The 15,265-nt window shown below is 38.9% G+C and overlaps 1 protein-coding gene across 7 annotated transcripts in view; it reads right to left on the bottom strand.

Annotated features, from left to right (window-relative positions):
• Nucleotides 1–15,265, bottom strand: part of Mgam (maltase-glucoamylase) — a 160,490-nt gene that overhangs the window by 23,830 nt on the left and 121,395 nt on the right. For all 7 annotated transcript variants that reach the window (XR_005503531.2, NM_001427451.1, XM_063285350.1 and 4 more), the window contains 13 exons: nucleotides 14,112–14,200; nucleotides 11,862–11,905; nucleotides 11,297–11,464; nucleotides 7,950–8,102; nucleotides 7,336–7,536; nucleotides 6,947–7,101; nucleotides 5,953–6,121; nucleotides 5,614–5,710; nucleotides 4,812–4,924; nucleotides 3,621–3,746; nucleotides 2,568–2,696; nucleotides 2,200–2,310; nucleotides 1,860–1,922 (listed from right to left, as the gene is read on the bottom strand). Coding sequence is in view for 6 of the 7 variants with exons in the window: in NM_001427451.1 (NP_001414380.1) it covers nucleotides 1,860–1,922; nucleotides 2,200–2,310; nucleotides 2,568–2,696; nucleotides 3,621–3,746; nucleotides 4,812–4,924; nucleotides 5,614–5,710; nucleotides 5,953–6,121; nucleotides 6,947–7,101; nucleotides 7,336–7,536; nucleotides 7,950–8,102; nucleotides 11,297–11,464; nucleotides 11,862–11,905; nucleotides 14,112–14,200 (1,618 nt within the window). In the remaining variant the exon portion in view is untranslated. The remainder of the gene's footprint in view (nucleotides 1–1,859; nucleotides 1,923–2,199; nucleotides 2,311–2,567; nucleotides 2,697–3,620; nucleotides 3,747–4,811; nucleotides 4,925–5,613; nucleotides 5,711–5,952; nucleotides 6,122–6,946; nucleotides 7,102–7,335; nucleotides 7,537–7,949; nucleotides 8,103–11,296; nucleotides 11,465–11,861; nucleotides 11,906–14,111; nucleotides 14,201–15,265) is intronic.

Below are 15,265 nucleotides of genomic sequence, written 5' to 3'. Positions count from 1 at the left end.
CCCATGACATAACAGAATTGTCAGATTCAAGTGATCCTCTGTAAGAAGTGACAAAAAGCTCAGGAAGCTGGGGAGTTTTCTCAACTCTTATTATACCGTAAGTGATAGTTAATAGATAGATAGAAAGAAAGAAAAAAGAAAGATGACAGGAAAACAGATCAAAATTTATAAAGATTCTTGTTAGTAATATAAATCAAACATGAACTGAGCTTGAATAAATTATCCCAATAGTTAAAATATGACCCCATTAGTTTCTGTTCTCTTCTACTATATTTACTATAACAGAAAATAAATACATGCAGTCTAATGCCCATGAAACCCAGTCCCAAGTCTGAAGATTTCATTTTACATCTACAGCACTATTGCTCTCAAAGGGACTACAGTGGTCAGAGATTAAAACCCAGTAACTGAACACCTCTGGCTTGCACTAATGAAAATTCTATCTATGATACTAGAGTTATCCCAAGTCTGAGCTCTTGGCCCCCAGCCATTATAGTTCTATGGGATATATGACTTCCTCTCCAGGACTGGACTTGGCCTTGAAAACCAACGTCTCTGTGAAAAGCATGAATATTAGTCCTAATTCTTATCAGTCCCATTGCAGTTTTCTCCTACATCAATGAAAACTCTGAGCATTAGCTAAAATCTACACTTGAATAATTTCCCAAAGAGATTTTGGCTCTGGGCTTTTGTTCATGACTAATATCTGCAATTACAACTACTGTGCTTTGTCCCCACAAAAATGTTTAACTGGTTAATTCTTAACCCTAGACATTGTAAGTTATAGTACTGATTGAGAATACAGACACAATCTTCCTCACTTAATCACCCATGACTAGGTGCCCTAGTTAAACAGACCTTTTCTTGGACTTTGGCAATTCTCTAGGCAAGTTGAAAAACAGGAACACACACACACACACACACACACACACACACACACACACACACACACACGTACATGCCTGTCTGGAAAGAATAATTATATGGAAGAAGAATAAAGGTTAGTTCAGGTACATGTTCTCCAGGAGATTCCCACCCCCCTAAGGACCATGGTCAGATATTATCAGACAATCAAACAATTCAGAAGAAACCAAACAGGATACACACCAGTCTGTTAGGTGAGCATCTTGATCAGAAGATGGACAGAATACAGACAGGAGCAGGATGAACTACGTGTTCATTCAAGAAACTACTACATGCTACTGAAACCCAAGGGGAAACAGGTTCAGAACCTGTAATGTATCCAGATCATTTACAAGGAAGAACTTGCTCCCAGGAGAAACAAATGTATAATACAATATTAGACTAAAGAGGTTAAAACAACACTGAGACCCATAGCAGAGAGGGAGTCAGAGGCAGGATTTATAAGTATGAAGATGGAGAAGCCTGTCTGTAGGGGGAAATATACATAGAAAAATATCTAATTGATAAAGACAAAGGTTGGAAACTGCTTAAAAGAGATATCCACAGAAAAAAGCAACCTTAACAATAAGAACCCCAATTCAGAGAGAAAATAACTCCTTAGAGATATCTCCCAAGTGAAAGGCTGTGGATCCTTGGATTCTGACAACATTGGATTTGAAGTCACCATTATATCTTTAATAAAATTGAGCAGGTAACTTACACTCTCTGAGTCTTAGGCCTTAAAAACAAAAATAGTGACATCACAATTGGAGATGAAACAAATAGGAAGAAAATGTGCATGTGAGATTATCCGTACATGAATGACAGGAAAGACACATGTCACAAGTATATCATCACCATGCTCAGTAGCATAACAGGAATTTCTAGAACTCTGGGTATGACTTCCCTTTCAAGATAATGCTGACATCACTCAAGAGCCACAAAATGCCTTTTACCTCCACTTGACTGTCCCAGTCTAGAGATGGGTCCACAGTGATATTAGGGTAATCAGGCCAGACCTATGAAGAGAAAAGATTTAACAGCAATGTCTTGGACATAATAAATAATGTCTTAGGGAACTATAAGTCATGTTTCATAGTAGTCAGGGAGGATTGCTCTAAAAAAAGAATGGGTTTCACAAAGACCTTAAGAATATCTACAAATATACACAGGGAAGAAAATGAAAATGACAAGACTGAAACCAAACACAGTGGACACAAAATCAACATTCCAGGAAAACACTAATAGTGACTCTGGCCCAAGATGAGTCTTGCCGGGTCACCCTACAACCCATACCTTTCCCCAGACAATGTCTCCATTATTGGGATATCTGATGAAGACGTCATTCTCCACTCCCTTGGTGAAGGCAGGGTAGGGCTCTGTCTCATTGCCAGAAATAGCTGGATCCTGCAGTCAGAGCACAGAACAGTCGGGAAAATTACAATGGAAGATAGAGTGGTGTCAAGGGTTGGGGAATTGTTATTCCCCAGTTTCAATTTGCACTGTAGTTTCCACGGCTCCCAAGAAATACACTGATATTAATTATATTAAAATACACATGTATTTCTCTCCTAGAACAGGAAAGGACAGATGGCCTAAGGTGATGTGTGCACTAGTCCATCCATTGTCCCATTCACAGCCTACACATTCACACAAGAACTAACCAGAATGAGGATGACCCGCATCCCATCATGCTTCATACGATTGATCAGGTCTGGAAACCCAGAGAACTTAGGGTTGAGCTTGAAGTCCAGCTGCCTCTCCATGTAGTCAATGTCTGAGTACTGCACATCCTGGGATGACACAAGGAAGAGAGACTGATGGTGGAAACAGTCCAGGCTCCAGAAGAGAATGTCCCTGTCCCATTCTAGAGATATCACAGTATGGGTTTGGTTTCTGGGATATTTTCATTTTCTTTTTCTCATGTGACTTCACCCAAAACTCAAAATAACATTTAATCTCACAACATGAAAACAGAGTAAGATGAATAATAAATCCTGTCTGGAAGGACCATTGTAAATATAAATAAAAGCACTATTGAAACAAAGCTGATGCTATGGTGCATGGTTATTGTGTCTTCCCCCAGCAGGCTGCCCCTGGAATCAGTGGTTCTTGACCATAGGAACTGTAACAGTGTGCTAATAATATATGGACAGGAAGTCTGCTGTAAGTCAATGTAACATAAAGCAAAACCATACAAGGACTGTAGAAAAGCAATACCAAGGGTGATCAGACATACTTTTTTCATCAAGATGATATATTTAATTACCTAATTAGCTTTAATGGAAAGAAGATGAAGAACAGAATAATATAGAGACAAAATTGATTAAATACGAAAAAGAATCCCCTAGATCAGGCCTATTGGAAGCCTCTTGCCCTCAAGCAAGGGAGGTTGGCTCCACATATATTTTCTTTGTCAATGAAGCCCTAGACTCTGCATTTGTTATACCTGTGCCTGGGGTCTGAGAATGTTGGAGCCATAACAACTCCTCACAATGGTCTCACTAATTTGGGTTCGTTTTTTTCTTTGTTATGAAAAGAACCTTATGACTAAATTCCTTGTGCCAACACTAGTTCCTCACTCTTTCTTTGTCTGAGTCACTAATGCTAAAATCCCCAGGAGCAAAAATACACTACAGTAGGAACAGGCTCCACACAGACTCGGTTAGCTCTGAGGTTGCAAAGCCAGCACGCCATGACAGCATGACATTACATACATAGGGGATCTTCTTAGCCACCATGTCATCATACAGGTTGGCGATCTCAGTATCATTCTCATATCCATAGCGACACAGCTGGAATCCCAGGGACCAGTATGGTACCATCACAGGCCGACCAATCAACTAGAAAACAGACAGAAAGTATTAGTACTTCTAAGGAGAAGCTGGAAGGTACATAAAAGAAGAATATTTTGCCAGTCCAAACTAGACAAATTCAACTCTAGAAAAATATTGGGGAGACACGTCTTTCTCCCCTAATGACACCCTGAGAAAATTTTCCTAGTAGCCTAAGGCTTATTTTCTAGGAATTCTGAAAATCTTGTTCCTAACATTATTTAATGTTATTACTTTTATTTTATTAATATTTTACTTATTTACATTTCAAATGTTGCCCCCTTTCCTTAAATGAAGTCTAATGCTGTGGTTAGGAGCACAAATCCCATAGGTAAAATCCCCACCTTAACAACGAGGCTGTAACTCTGGCAGCTGTGTGACCACAGGGAAAGTTATGTGACTTTTCCCCCATATTTTGCCTCTCATAAATAGGGATAAGTGTAATTTCTTACAATGTTTTTATGAGTATTGACTGTGATAATGTCCCTGAAGTGACCTAACAAGTAGCAGCTAACTGATGTAAAAATGGTCACACAAATGTTTATTTTGTGGACCACAGTAGTTACAATTTCCATAGCCACCCCATCACTGTCACTAGCATGAATATCACCATTGCTCCATGGTCACCATGACCCTAACCAATATCAGCAGTAGCAGGAGCAGCACTAATGACAGCATCTCCCCACTCTCATCAACTACATTACCACCATTACCACAATGATTATTAATACAACAATCACCCCCATACTATCACCACTCCAAAAAAGGTTTCCACAAACACCCCTAACTCTACTAACAACACTCTCATTCCTATCACAACCATCATGCTCCCCCCCACTACCATGCCTCACTACCACGGCTAATACCAGCAGTCTGCCTGCAATGCTCTAACAATTAGAGAAGCTGTAAATGTAATGGTGCTGGAATGCAGGGACTGATCCCTTTTCTGTAATATACTTCTTTCCAATAAAGCCAATGGTTGTAATTACCACGTGAAAATTACACTAATAAACGCATGACTGGGAGCAGAGGATATGCTAACATTAATACATGACAATCAAATGAACTTCCTACCTCTGTGTATTGCTGAGTGACAAGCTCAGGAGTTGGCCCCAAAAATACAAAAAAATCCAGAACTCCCCCTGTGGTGCGGTACGTCAGAGCAGGCATGGGCTGCAATGTCACGTCTGAAAACAGAAAACCATCAACAATAATGAAAGCCTTCAGGTTAACCAATCAGACTTCAGCTCTATGTCTCACTTACATTTTATACCATGGAAGGCAGACTTTATGCACTAAAGCAACATAGAACTGAGAAAGAAAAAATCCACAGCATCCTATCCCTTTAACGCTCCTTATTAAAAGTTTTAAAATTATGAATATTTAAATTATCATAACATCTATATCATAATAGTATAAAATTCATAAAAATCTCAAAGTAGCACTAAGTCTCAGTGTCACCTCCCAAGGCTTCATTAGCAGCTACAATACTTATTTCTGAACTCGACTTTCTGCCCCTTTCTTATTTAGCATAAAAATATTCCCAACCTCATTGTGCCAGAGGTAGTGTTCTAACCCAAAAGCTTGGCAATAATCCAAGTTATATAGCCAGTTGCCTCCAGCTGATACCCAGGAACTTGGAGCCCCTCAGGAATTAGGATTTTGCCTTGCCTTCTTATGTGTTTTACATAATAGCAAAAAAAGTTTAGTAAACATAAGGAGTCATAAATCTCTAGGATAAAAGGAAGGCTAAGCAGGAAAAAAAAACATTACCCAGAGACGTTATTTTTGACTTAAGATGTAGCCAAATCAAAACCATTCAAAAACAATTCAAGAATGATTGGCGCACAATAAGAGGACACAGGTGTCATCCTACCCATGGCATTGCTGTTCATCAGGAGGATTCCATGGGCATTGCCGTCCTCCTCCAGCCCCATGTAGTAAGGGTGGACACCATAGGAATTCTTCTTGTACTGAGAGTAATAGGCAAAAAAGATGTTAGGAGACTGTGCATAAGAAAGAAACTCTACAAAAATTTGATTGCTAAGTTGAGTCAGCTTTCTCTGTTAAGAACAGCGGAGGAAAGGTAACTCTTAAAAATATGTCCATTTGCCTACAAGTAGAAGGACGTAATCAAGTGGCATCTGGAAAGAACCACAAGCCACACAGTATGGAGGGAGGGAGAGAATGCCAACTGCAAACACCCTTTCCTTACCCCTGGGGGCTCATCCCTGGAAAACATGCCCCATGTATGCCAGTTCATGTCTATCTTGAAGGTTGTGTGCTCAGTTTCCCCAAAGCCATAGATGTATGTGGAGGGCAGGCGGGTGGAGATGCGAATGAACATGTCATTGAAGGTGAAGCCAAGGAGCCGAGAGTCCCAGCTGCAGAGAAGAAGGGATATTTATGAAAACAGTCATCTCCCTGGTTGCTTCTAGCAGCTGTCCCTCAAACAAAACATAAATGTATTGGTATAAAACAATCTCAAGTACCCCCCATTAATGGCCCAGTGATCATCACCCACTCATCCTACTTCCATTGCTGCTGCCTTTCCAAATATCCTCTGCACAGCAAGAAACCCAAGCCATTCTCACTACCTCAACTGCTGTCACTCACACATGCCCTGGTCCTTGAGGACCCTCCTTCTGCAGGCATCCAAGACTGTGACTAAAGAGACCCCAGTGCTTGAACATCATGCTTTTTGTCTCCTCTCTATCACAAACATTACTTCTCTTCTCTTGGAACTCCATAGTGGGCTCTTCTTTCTCAAGTTTCTATTTCAAATGATACCTCTTCCTCAGAGAGACACTCAGACCACATCAGAAGCAGTGACCTCCCGGTAACTTGGTCACCCTGTCCCTTTTCCTATACAGCATGGTTACTGCCGTATTAGCTTCCTGTATATATTGTATCACTATCTATGGTAGTTTGCTGAGAACAGGTACTCATGTGCATCCAACATGAGGCTTCACCATAACATCTAAGACACTGAAGGGAGCCCTAAAATATGGTAAATGCCCCAATGTAAATGTCTTATGAATCGAGATGCTAAAAACTTCCCCCTATTCACAGATAGAAGGGAAATTACGTCCTTATGGTTCTGATCATGGACAATGTGACACTTTAAGCCAGCTGTCTTCAATAACAGTGAGCCTGGTTTAGAATGTTAAGGAAAGCAGTTCCTTGGCAGCAGACTAGGAATCACTTACATGACAGAGCCTGTACCCTTCCGACGAATTTCAATCCCAAATGGGTTCTCCTTGATGAACACATCATACGAGCGGTTGTCAGGGGTACTGGATGGAGAGCTGGGGATGTTCAGAGGGACTGGGACTTCATACCGACTGTGGTTTGGATCATAGATCTAGGCCAGAGGAAATTCATTTAAAGATACAGGTGGGAAAATAACTTCTGGTATTTTATAATACTGTTCTATAAGGGCCTCATTTCTCTCTGGATTCAGTTAAGATACAGTCTATTTTACTGCAGAAATTTAAACACAAAACTGCTTTTAAGGTTCTGTAGCCTTGACTAGCAAAGAGCATCAGGATTGGAAAGGCCCTGTCCACACCTGATAGCACACACACCCTGTGCTTACCTTAAACTGAAGCATTTCGTCCTTGTGATAGGTCACTTTCAGCTGCAGTTCATTCACGGGTGTAGAGGGGAAGGCATTGCTATAAGGTGAAGCCTTCAAGGAGATGTTGGCTGAAGCCCCATGGGAGTCATATTGAACATTGCTGACTGAGTACAGCTCATTGACAAAGTAGCAAAAGGGGACCCCAGGAGAGTTGGAAACCTGGAAAGAGTCAATATCCTAGATCAGCAGGGGAACCTGAATTATCAAATAGAAAGAATTAGAAAAGGCAACTTATATGAAGAAGGGTGTGTGTGTGTGTGTGTGTGTGTGTGTGTGTTTGTGTGTCTGTGTGTGTCTGTATGTGTGTCTGTGTGTGTTTGTGTGTCTGTGTGTGTGTCTGTATGTGTGTCTGTGTGTGTCTGTGTGATTTTATACATATACACATTATATCTTAATAGCTGGTGTTCAAGAAATGTACTTATTAAAAATCCCCAGTTATGCTCCAATCTTCACCAGATTCCAAAAGCAGTGCTTTCTCCCTATGACTTTGAGGCTATGCAAAAGTTTCCAGCATGTCATTTCATGAAACCTTGAGTAGTATTACTGTGCACTAACATCTTCAGCTACATTACCTCCCAGACACAGCCTCGGGCAGTGCAGTTTGCTTCAGAAGCCCCATGTTGATCCGGATAACAATCCATCTTTTCTCCATCCCTGATGCTGCCATCCCACTCCACTGTGTAGGATTCATTCAGGAGAAGTTGGATGCCTGTAATAAGTGCAACCTGTGGAGGTGAACAAGGCACAAGAAGTTTATCATCAGAAGCCCTTACACAATCTGAAAATTTAGAAAGCAAATTGGAAATAAGAACAGAGTCTCGACAATCAAGGCACATTCCTGTCTTAAAGGAGGAGAGCTGTGTATTAGATAAGAGTCTATCATCAGTAGTGGGGAAATGTCAGTCTGCTACTCCTTTAGTCTTTATTAAATGGTGCAATTAATTATTGGAATAAATAATAGTTGTGTTGTGGTCCTTTTCATTCCTTCCCTGACCCATCTGTCCCTATTTATTTTGTCACAAAAATTCTCTTCCGCTCTTCTGGCATTTCTTTCTGTACTTCTCTCCCCAAAGCAGTGTTCCTGTCAATGTGGGCACATGTAGTGTCGATCGCAGTGCCAGATTCCTGTGACAGTTAATGTTGTCTTAATGTAGCTTCCTCTACTCTGGAATCACCTGGAACATGGGTGTAGGACCATGTGTGTAGGAGATTATTTTTATTGCATTGATGGAGGAGGGGTTGTCTGTCCAGTGAGTGGTGTGATTCCTGTCTTGGATCCTGGAATGGGTAACAGTATTCATTCATCACTCTCCATCACTCTCTGCTTCCTGTTTGTGGATGTGATGTAACCAAATGGTTTAAGCTCCTGCCATCTGGATTTTCTCACCATGATGGACCAAACCTTTTGTTTTTTAAGATTTATTTATTTATTTTATATATGTGAGTACACTGTTGCTCTCTTCAGACACACCAGAAGAGGGCATCAGATCCCACTACAGAGGATTGTGAGCCACCATGTGGTGGCTGGGAATTGAACTCAGAACCTTTGGAAGAGCAGGCAGTGCTCTGAACTGCTCGGCCATCTCTCTGTCCCCCAATGGACCAGACCTTTAAACCATGAACAAGAAAAAGTGTTTCCTTCTTTACATGCCCTGGCCATTGCATTTTATCAAAGAAAATGAGGCAGCTCTCATTCTTATATTTCTATGAGATATTAGTCAAACTAAATGAATTTATTGAATATCAATTTAACCAATTGTAAAACTAGTGAGCGGGGGGCGGGGGGAATTACATTTCTTTCCATACCTAACACTTATCTAAGATCGTCTGCTTAAACCTTGAAATATTCTGATATCCTACTCATCAAATTAAATATTCAACATTTTCTCTAATTCTTTTTTTAAAATTTGACTCTTCTTTAAAACCTTTTCATTTTTTAGGAGGTGAAGTGACATTTTAAGGACTATCCTGACCCTCTTAGTCTCCTCCTGATCTGATACTTCCCATCTTACCAATTCTACCTCTCCACTACCATCTAACAAGGTTCGAGAACCATTGTGATACTCTGAAAATTAAATTAAGTATAAACTTCATAGTTTATAGACTTTACACGTGCTTCCTGTGGAATAAGCTGATCTCCACTTAAAACTAAATGTTACTGATCCTACATGCGCAGGACTGTCAGGGTGATATTATGAGGATATCCTCCGTTCTTGGACTGGCTTATTCTGATATGTCAGCTTGAATGGGTTTATTTTCCTTTTATGGAAAAGTGGGGCCCACTGTGGAACATACTTCCTGGTTTGTTATTCATAAAACATATGTCTTTCTGTAGTTTTCATTTTATAATAGCAAAGCTCTTAGTTGATAATTACATTTTAATCTGTATTATAGCCGTGGCTCTGAAAAGTTCACATTAAGTTCACGGTCAGCACCTGGGCAAATGTTTCCTTCTTCCTCCCCCCTCACTCAGTTTTACCCCTGCCATCCTCTTTTTACTATGTTTCCTTTCTGCTTATTTTGTTTTGCCTTTTTCTCTCTCCTAGAATAGGGGCACCTTGATAGAACTAAGTAGCTTCTTGCAATCATGAGAGAAGAAAGGACATCAGTCCTTAGAACCTTCAGCTACTAATGTATGCTAACAACACTCATCTAATACCAACAGAAGGACAAAAATGTTTGCCCTTTGGGGATTTCTTGCCAGGGTCAACTAATGAATTTCACACCATCTTTATAGATCCATCTCCCACCCTTCATAGAAAGCTGCGCCCAGCAATTTTACTAAGCTTTGGACAGCAGCAAAAGTAAAACCAACCATAGACCTGAATACATGTTATCAAAACAAAACTTCAGACATGACAACATGCCATTGCTCTAGAAGGAGAAACTGGCTTATTTTCCCCAAAATTGGTAAAACCTTCATACATGCCAACTCAGCAGTCCCACTATGTGTGCTCAGTATTACTGAGAGGGGATTTCTCCTTTTTGTAATGCATGAAGGAATGCAACATAATTCTGCCAGGTGAATTATTTTGTTGTCATCTAATTCAATACCCCAAATCATTTGGAAAGCATCTTCAATTTCTTTATCTTAAATATGTCATCAGAGTGTATGTGTGTGTTAGAGTTAGAATCTTGATACTGAAGAAAGAAAGGGAGAAAGCATTAGAACTTAAAAAGAAAAATTAATGTATTAGGCCTCAGCACTGGCCAATAGCTCTCAGAACTGCATTCATCTGACCTGACCTCCACTTTCCTATCTGTGATATTCATGTTCATATGTGTGTATGTGCATGTATAACACACAGACAAATAAATATATGTGTGTCTACATGTCTGTGTATGTCTGTGTATATATGTATGTGTGTTGGATAAGGTCGTATCACTTTCCGGTGAAGAATTATCTTGTTATCATCTTATCCAATACATAATAATCATTTGGGTAGGATCTTCAAATTCTTTTGTCTTAAATATGTCATTTAAGTGTATATGTGTGTTGGAGTGTGTATGTGTGTATTTTATATGTATATATATATGGCTTTTATATATATGAGACATATATGTGACTTACATGTGACTTATTTGTATGTGTATTATCTACATGCAAATTATATATGTGTGTATATGATAATAAAGTTAGTAAGAGAGCAGAACTCTTGAGAGGCAATAGGAGCCAGTTTGGGAATACAACAAAACAAAAACATAAACATCTGCCCTTGTTCTCCTTGCCCCAGCAGCTCCTTGACTCATTCCATCTCAGACATGTCACCATATGTCCCACATGCCACCATAGTTCCTAATAGTCTAACTTATCCACCAGACCTCAGAGGTGCATTTATCCTTTAAGAACCACAGCAACTTTGACAAAAAGAATCACCATAATGCCAATTTGAAAAACCTCAAAAAAATAAAGACTTACCTTCATGTTTGGATCATAACTGACTTGAGGAGACATCTGATTTACCATACCATTGTGTTTCACTGTAACATTGTAAAGTGCCTGTGTTCCAAAAATTTTAATCTCCTGAAATGTTAAGTTATCAGGATCCGTGTAGGTTGATTTTGAAGTGCTCACATCCAAGCGGTTCTGAAATACGTCAAGCAGAATTACACACACATGAATGAACTGAGGTTCTGTAGGCCCTCAAATGCCACATCCTAGAGCAGACAGGAAAGCCTCTGAGTAGAGATCATCAACTAACATATGCTTAGGAGGAAAACTGAGGACATGCAGACAGATCTTTTACTTAACTATAGAAAGACATTGGCTGCATAAAACTCTATTGGAAAATACTACTTGCTTTGATTTTGAATGTTATTGTCTCCTTTAGATAGCATGAGTAATTACTGGGAATTAAGTCATAAACAGGAATCTGTATATACACAGCCATTGCAGCAAATGTAGTCACAAACATACCCATGCCAATAAATACAAACAGATAAAAGCCTACACTTCAGATCCCTAAAAGAATTTTTCTACTTACTTGAGTGACTGAAAATTTACACAGAATGTTATTGGTTGTGAGATCTGAAAACAAAAGAGAGATGAGTCAGCCTAGCATAGCCAATTGCAGGAAGTCAAATTTATGTCCTCTCCTTAAAGTTGACAGTCGATTTCAAACACCAAAGAGGTATGTCTCTTATGACAGATAAATCTAGTAATGCTACTTCTTCATTCATTCATTGATCAGTGCAAACAAGTTATTTGTGTTTTCTGCCTACTGGCAATAATGCTACAATGAACATAGAGTACAGATTTTCTTTGGCAAGTTCATTTCATAGACACACATATATGTGTGTTGAGAAGTGGGATGATTGTATCATAAAGTCATTTTATTTTCAACTTTGTTTTACAATGGCTAGACCAACTTCTATTTCCACAAAAGGATGTCAGTGGACCCTCTGGGTTTCTGCACTAATTCTTGTTATAAGTTAATTATTTCATACTGCAAAATGTGGGTGATACCTCATTATAATATTTTATTTAAATCTGAATTTATTGCTAGTGCTCACCATTTTCTCATGTTTCTGTGTGTGTCCTCTCTGAAAGAATATCTATTAAGACATTTTTCCTATTTTAAAATCACATTATGATTCCCTTGATTTCAATTTTAAGAGTACTTCTTATGTCTTCACATTGAATTTTTTGTCAGATACATAATTTGCTCCATTTTTCCCTTCTTTGTAAGCTGCCTTTGAAAACTATCTTTTTTCCCTTCTCCTGTATAGAAGACTTCAAGGTGTATGTAGTATGTCATTGGCTTTGTCTATGAAGACCAGTGACAAAGAATATTTTCCCTATTGTTTTCCTAGAAGACTTATTTATGCTCAGTGCTTAACTTGAAATCTTGGATACATTTTACAATTGTGAATATATGGACAGTACCTAGAAGTCCATGAGTAGGTAGTAAGAAAAGAAGTGATGAGACATGTACAACATAGAGTCTTCCACAAGTGAGACCATAGAAATGCTGTATCATGTGACCTTGCATGAGCCTAAGGCACATCATATTAAATGAAGAGAGCTAGGCACAAAGAGAAGAACTTAGCCGTCACATTGATATGTGAATTAAACAAAAATGTTTTAGAAACAGCGCAAGGAATTGTTGCTAAGGGACAGGCGAGTAACAAAGCCACTTGATAGGCAGAGACATTGGGTTATATGAGCATGTTCCAGGAAGAAAATGTATGGCATGGGTGAAAGTGGATGTCTTTATTATTGATCATGTTGATGATAATCAATCAGTAAATGATTTATATGTTGAAGACATTTGTAAAGAAAATATCTTATGTTTGTATGGATATGACACCTGTCAATAATAAATATGATGTCCCATGGCTTAGGCAGGAAATAAGGAGGTGGAATATCTGGGAGGAGAGAGAATCGGAGAGCTCATCAGGAGATTCAACCAGGAAGATATGATGAAATGATGAGACGGACACATGGTTCTTAAGCACAGGTAACCACTAATGTGGCAGAATATAGGTTAAAATAAATGGATTTTCTTCAGTTATGGCTTTAGTTAGAGAAGAGCCAAGCCATATGGCCAATGTGTTTGTAAATATATTTTGAGTCTGAGTCTTATTTCTGGGAGCATGGGCCTGGGAGGAAGAACCAGGACTAACTTCTTTAGATGTTGAGTCTGCTCAAACTTTTTCAATCCGTTCTTTTTAAATGAAACTAAGACTTTTAAAACTGCATCTTGGGAATGACAATATTTTGAATGAAGTATACAAGTCCAAGCCATGTTTTTCCTTTCTCTGTGCTATTATCACCTTGCAAAGACTCTCCAAATGTTTCCAAAGCAAGTGTTCCCTGGGACTGTACTTTCTAAACTGGGGTCACAAGATCATTACTGCACAGCAACTGATGTGTATTAAAGCACTGATTTATACATACATAGATAGTAGGAATGTGTGTGCTCACCACCAATATTGGTCCCCCAGAATTTGGAGATAATATACATTTCAGAGCTAAAGCACCAGTCATGAAACTGTGTCCCTTAACGGTCTGTTAAGAGTCAAACCAACAAAAGAATTTGGGTGGAGGGTATGTTCTCCTTCAACCTATGGTTCATCTATCAGTATGACCAGAAGCACGTGGTTTTTGCTTTTCCTGGGCTGCTGTTACTAGGAAGCCTGGTAAGATGTCATCCTCAGGTGAATGACCAGCAGGAGTAAAGGGACAGAGCCTGGTTATGTCTGCAATGGCCACACCCTCTCAAGTCACTCACCCTTCGACTGCCCATCATCCCAGAATAGCTCTCCCCTTGCTTCTTTGTTCTCATCCAGAGCAATGATAAGACCAAGAGGATTCTTCCGACTGTGGGGAACAGATTCACACAAGACACAAATTTTTAGAGTTCAAAGGATTTTACCAAACATTTGCATCAGATTCCAAATGAGAAAGATAATAGTCAGTCACACATAACTCTTGCTTTAGAGATGAAAGGAGAATATCATAAGTGTCTTCCTCCAATAATAATTTTACAAAATAAAGTATTTTAAACATCTTTGAAGAACTTAAGCATGTAAGCCTTGGAGTTTTTGAACCACCACCATAATTAACATTAAAATTGCAGCTCCATTTACAAAATGGGTCATTAAGAGAGGAACAAAATCCTATGCAATGTTGCTATAATCCTGGGCATTTTAGACATCCTATTTCAGAAGAAATCTCATTGATTTAAAAGTTAAATCTATATGTGTCAATGATGAGAAATGAATAAATAGAAAAATAGAGGCAAATAGACTAGGGATATGATGAGATCACTCAATGCTAAAGCACCTGTCTAGCTAGTATGTTCTACATCCTGGTCCTTAGGCCAAGTTTCATAAAAGCAAACTTAGGTACTGGAAAACAAATGATTGCACTAGAGAGTAGAATCTTTGGGGCATTGAAAGCGACCTTTATAATTAACATATTGAAAAAGATAGGATTATCAAAGTCAACTTAAAAATCACATTCTCATAGGCATGGGCATTATTTTCTTGGAGGGTTTAGACTTTTAACTAGGAAAGAACAAGAGTTTAATTTTTGAAGCAGAAATTCAGTATCTGCACAAATTGATCTGAAACTGCTTATTTGACAGAGAAAGGAGGAGGATGCAGGGAGAAGAGTAATGCTATTTAGTTATTTTCTCATAAGAGGGACTAAGTTGACTAAAGAAGTGAGGAAGTTTCAAAAGAAAAGGCAGTTCTGAAGCCCCCTAAGAAATCCCTCTCTATTAAAACCTACTAGAATTAAACTTTGAAACATATGAGGGTTCCAATAAGTAATTCTTCTGTAGAGATAGAATTATAATTTTGTACGTGAAGATGAGAAAAAGTCAGTAGTTCAGAAAAAGTGGGAGAGAGGAGTTTGTGTTGTTAAAATCCAATTACAAAT

This window comes from Rattus norvegicus, chromosome 4 (genome assembly GCF_036323735.1).
Source record: "Rattus norvegicus strain BN/NHsdMcwi chromosome 4, GRCr8, whole genome shotgun sequence".
Classification (NCBI taxonomy): Eukaryota; Metazoa; Chordata; class Mammalia; order Rodentia; family Muridae; genus Rattus; species Rattus norvegicus.
This window is presented reverse-complemented; position numbering and strand designations above follow the sequence as displayed.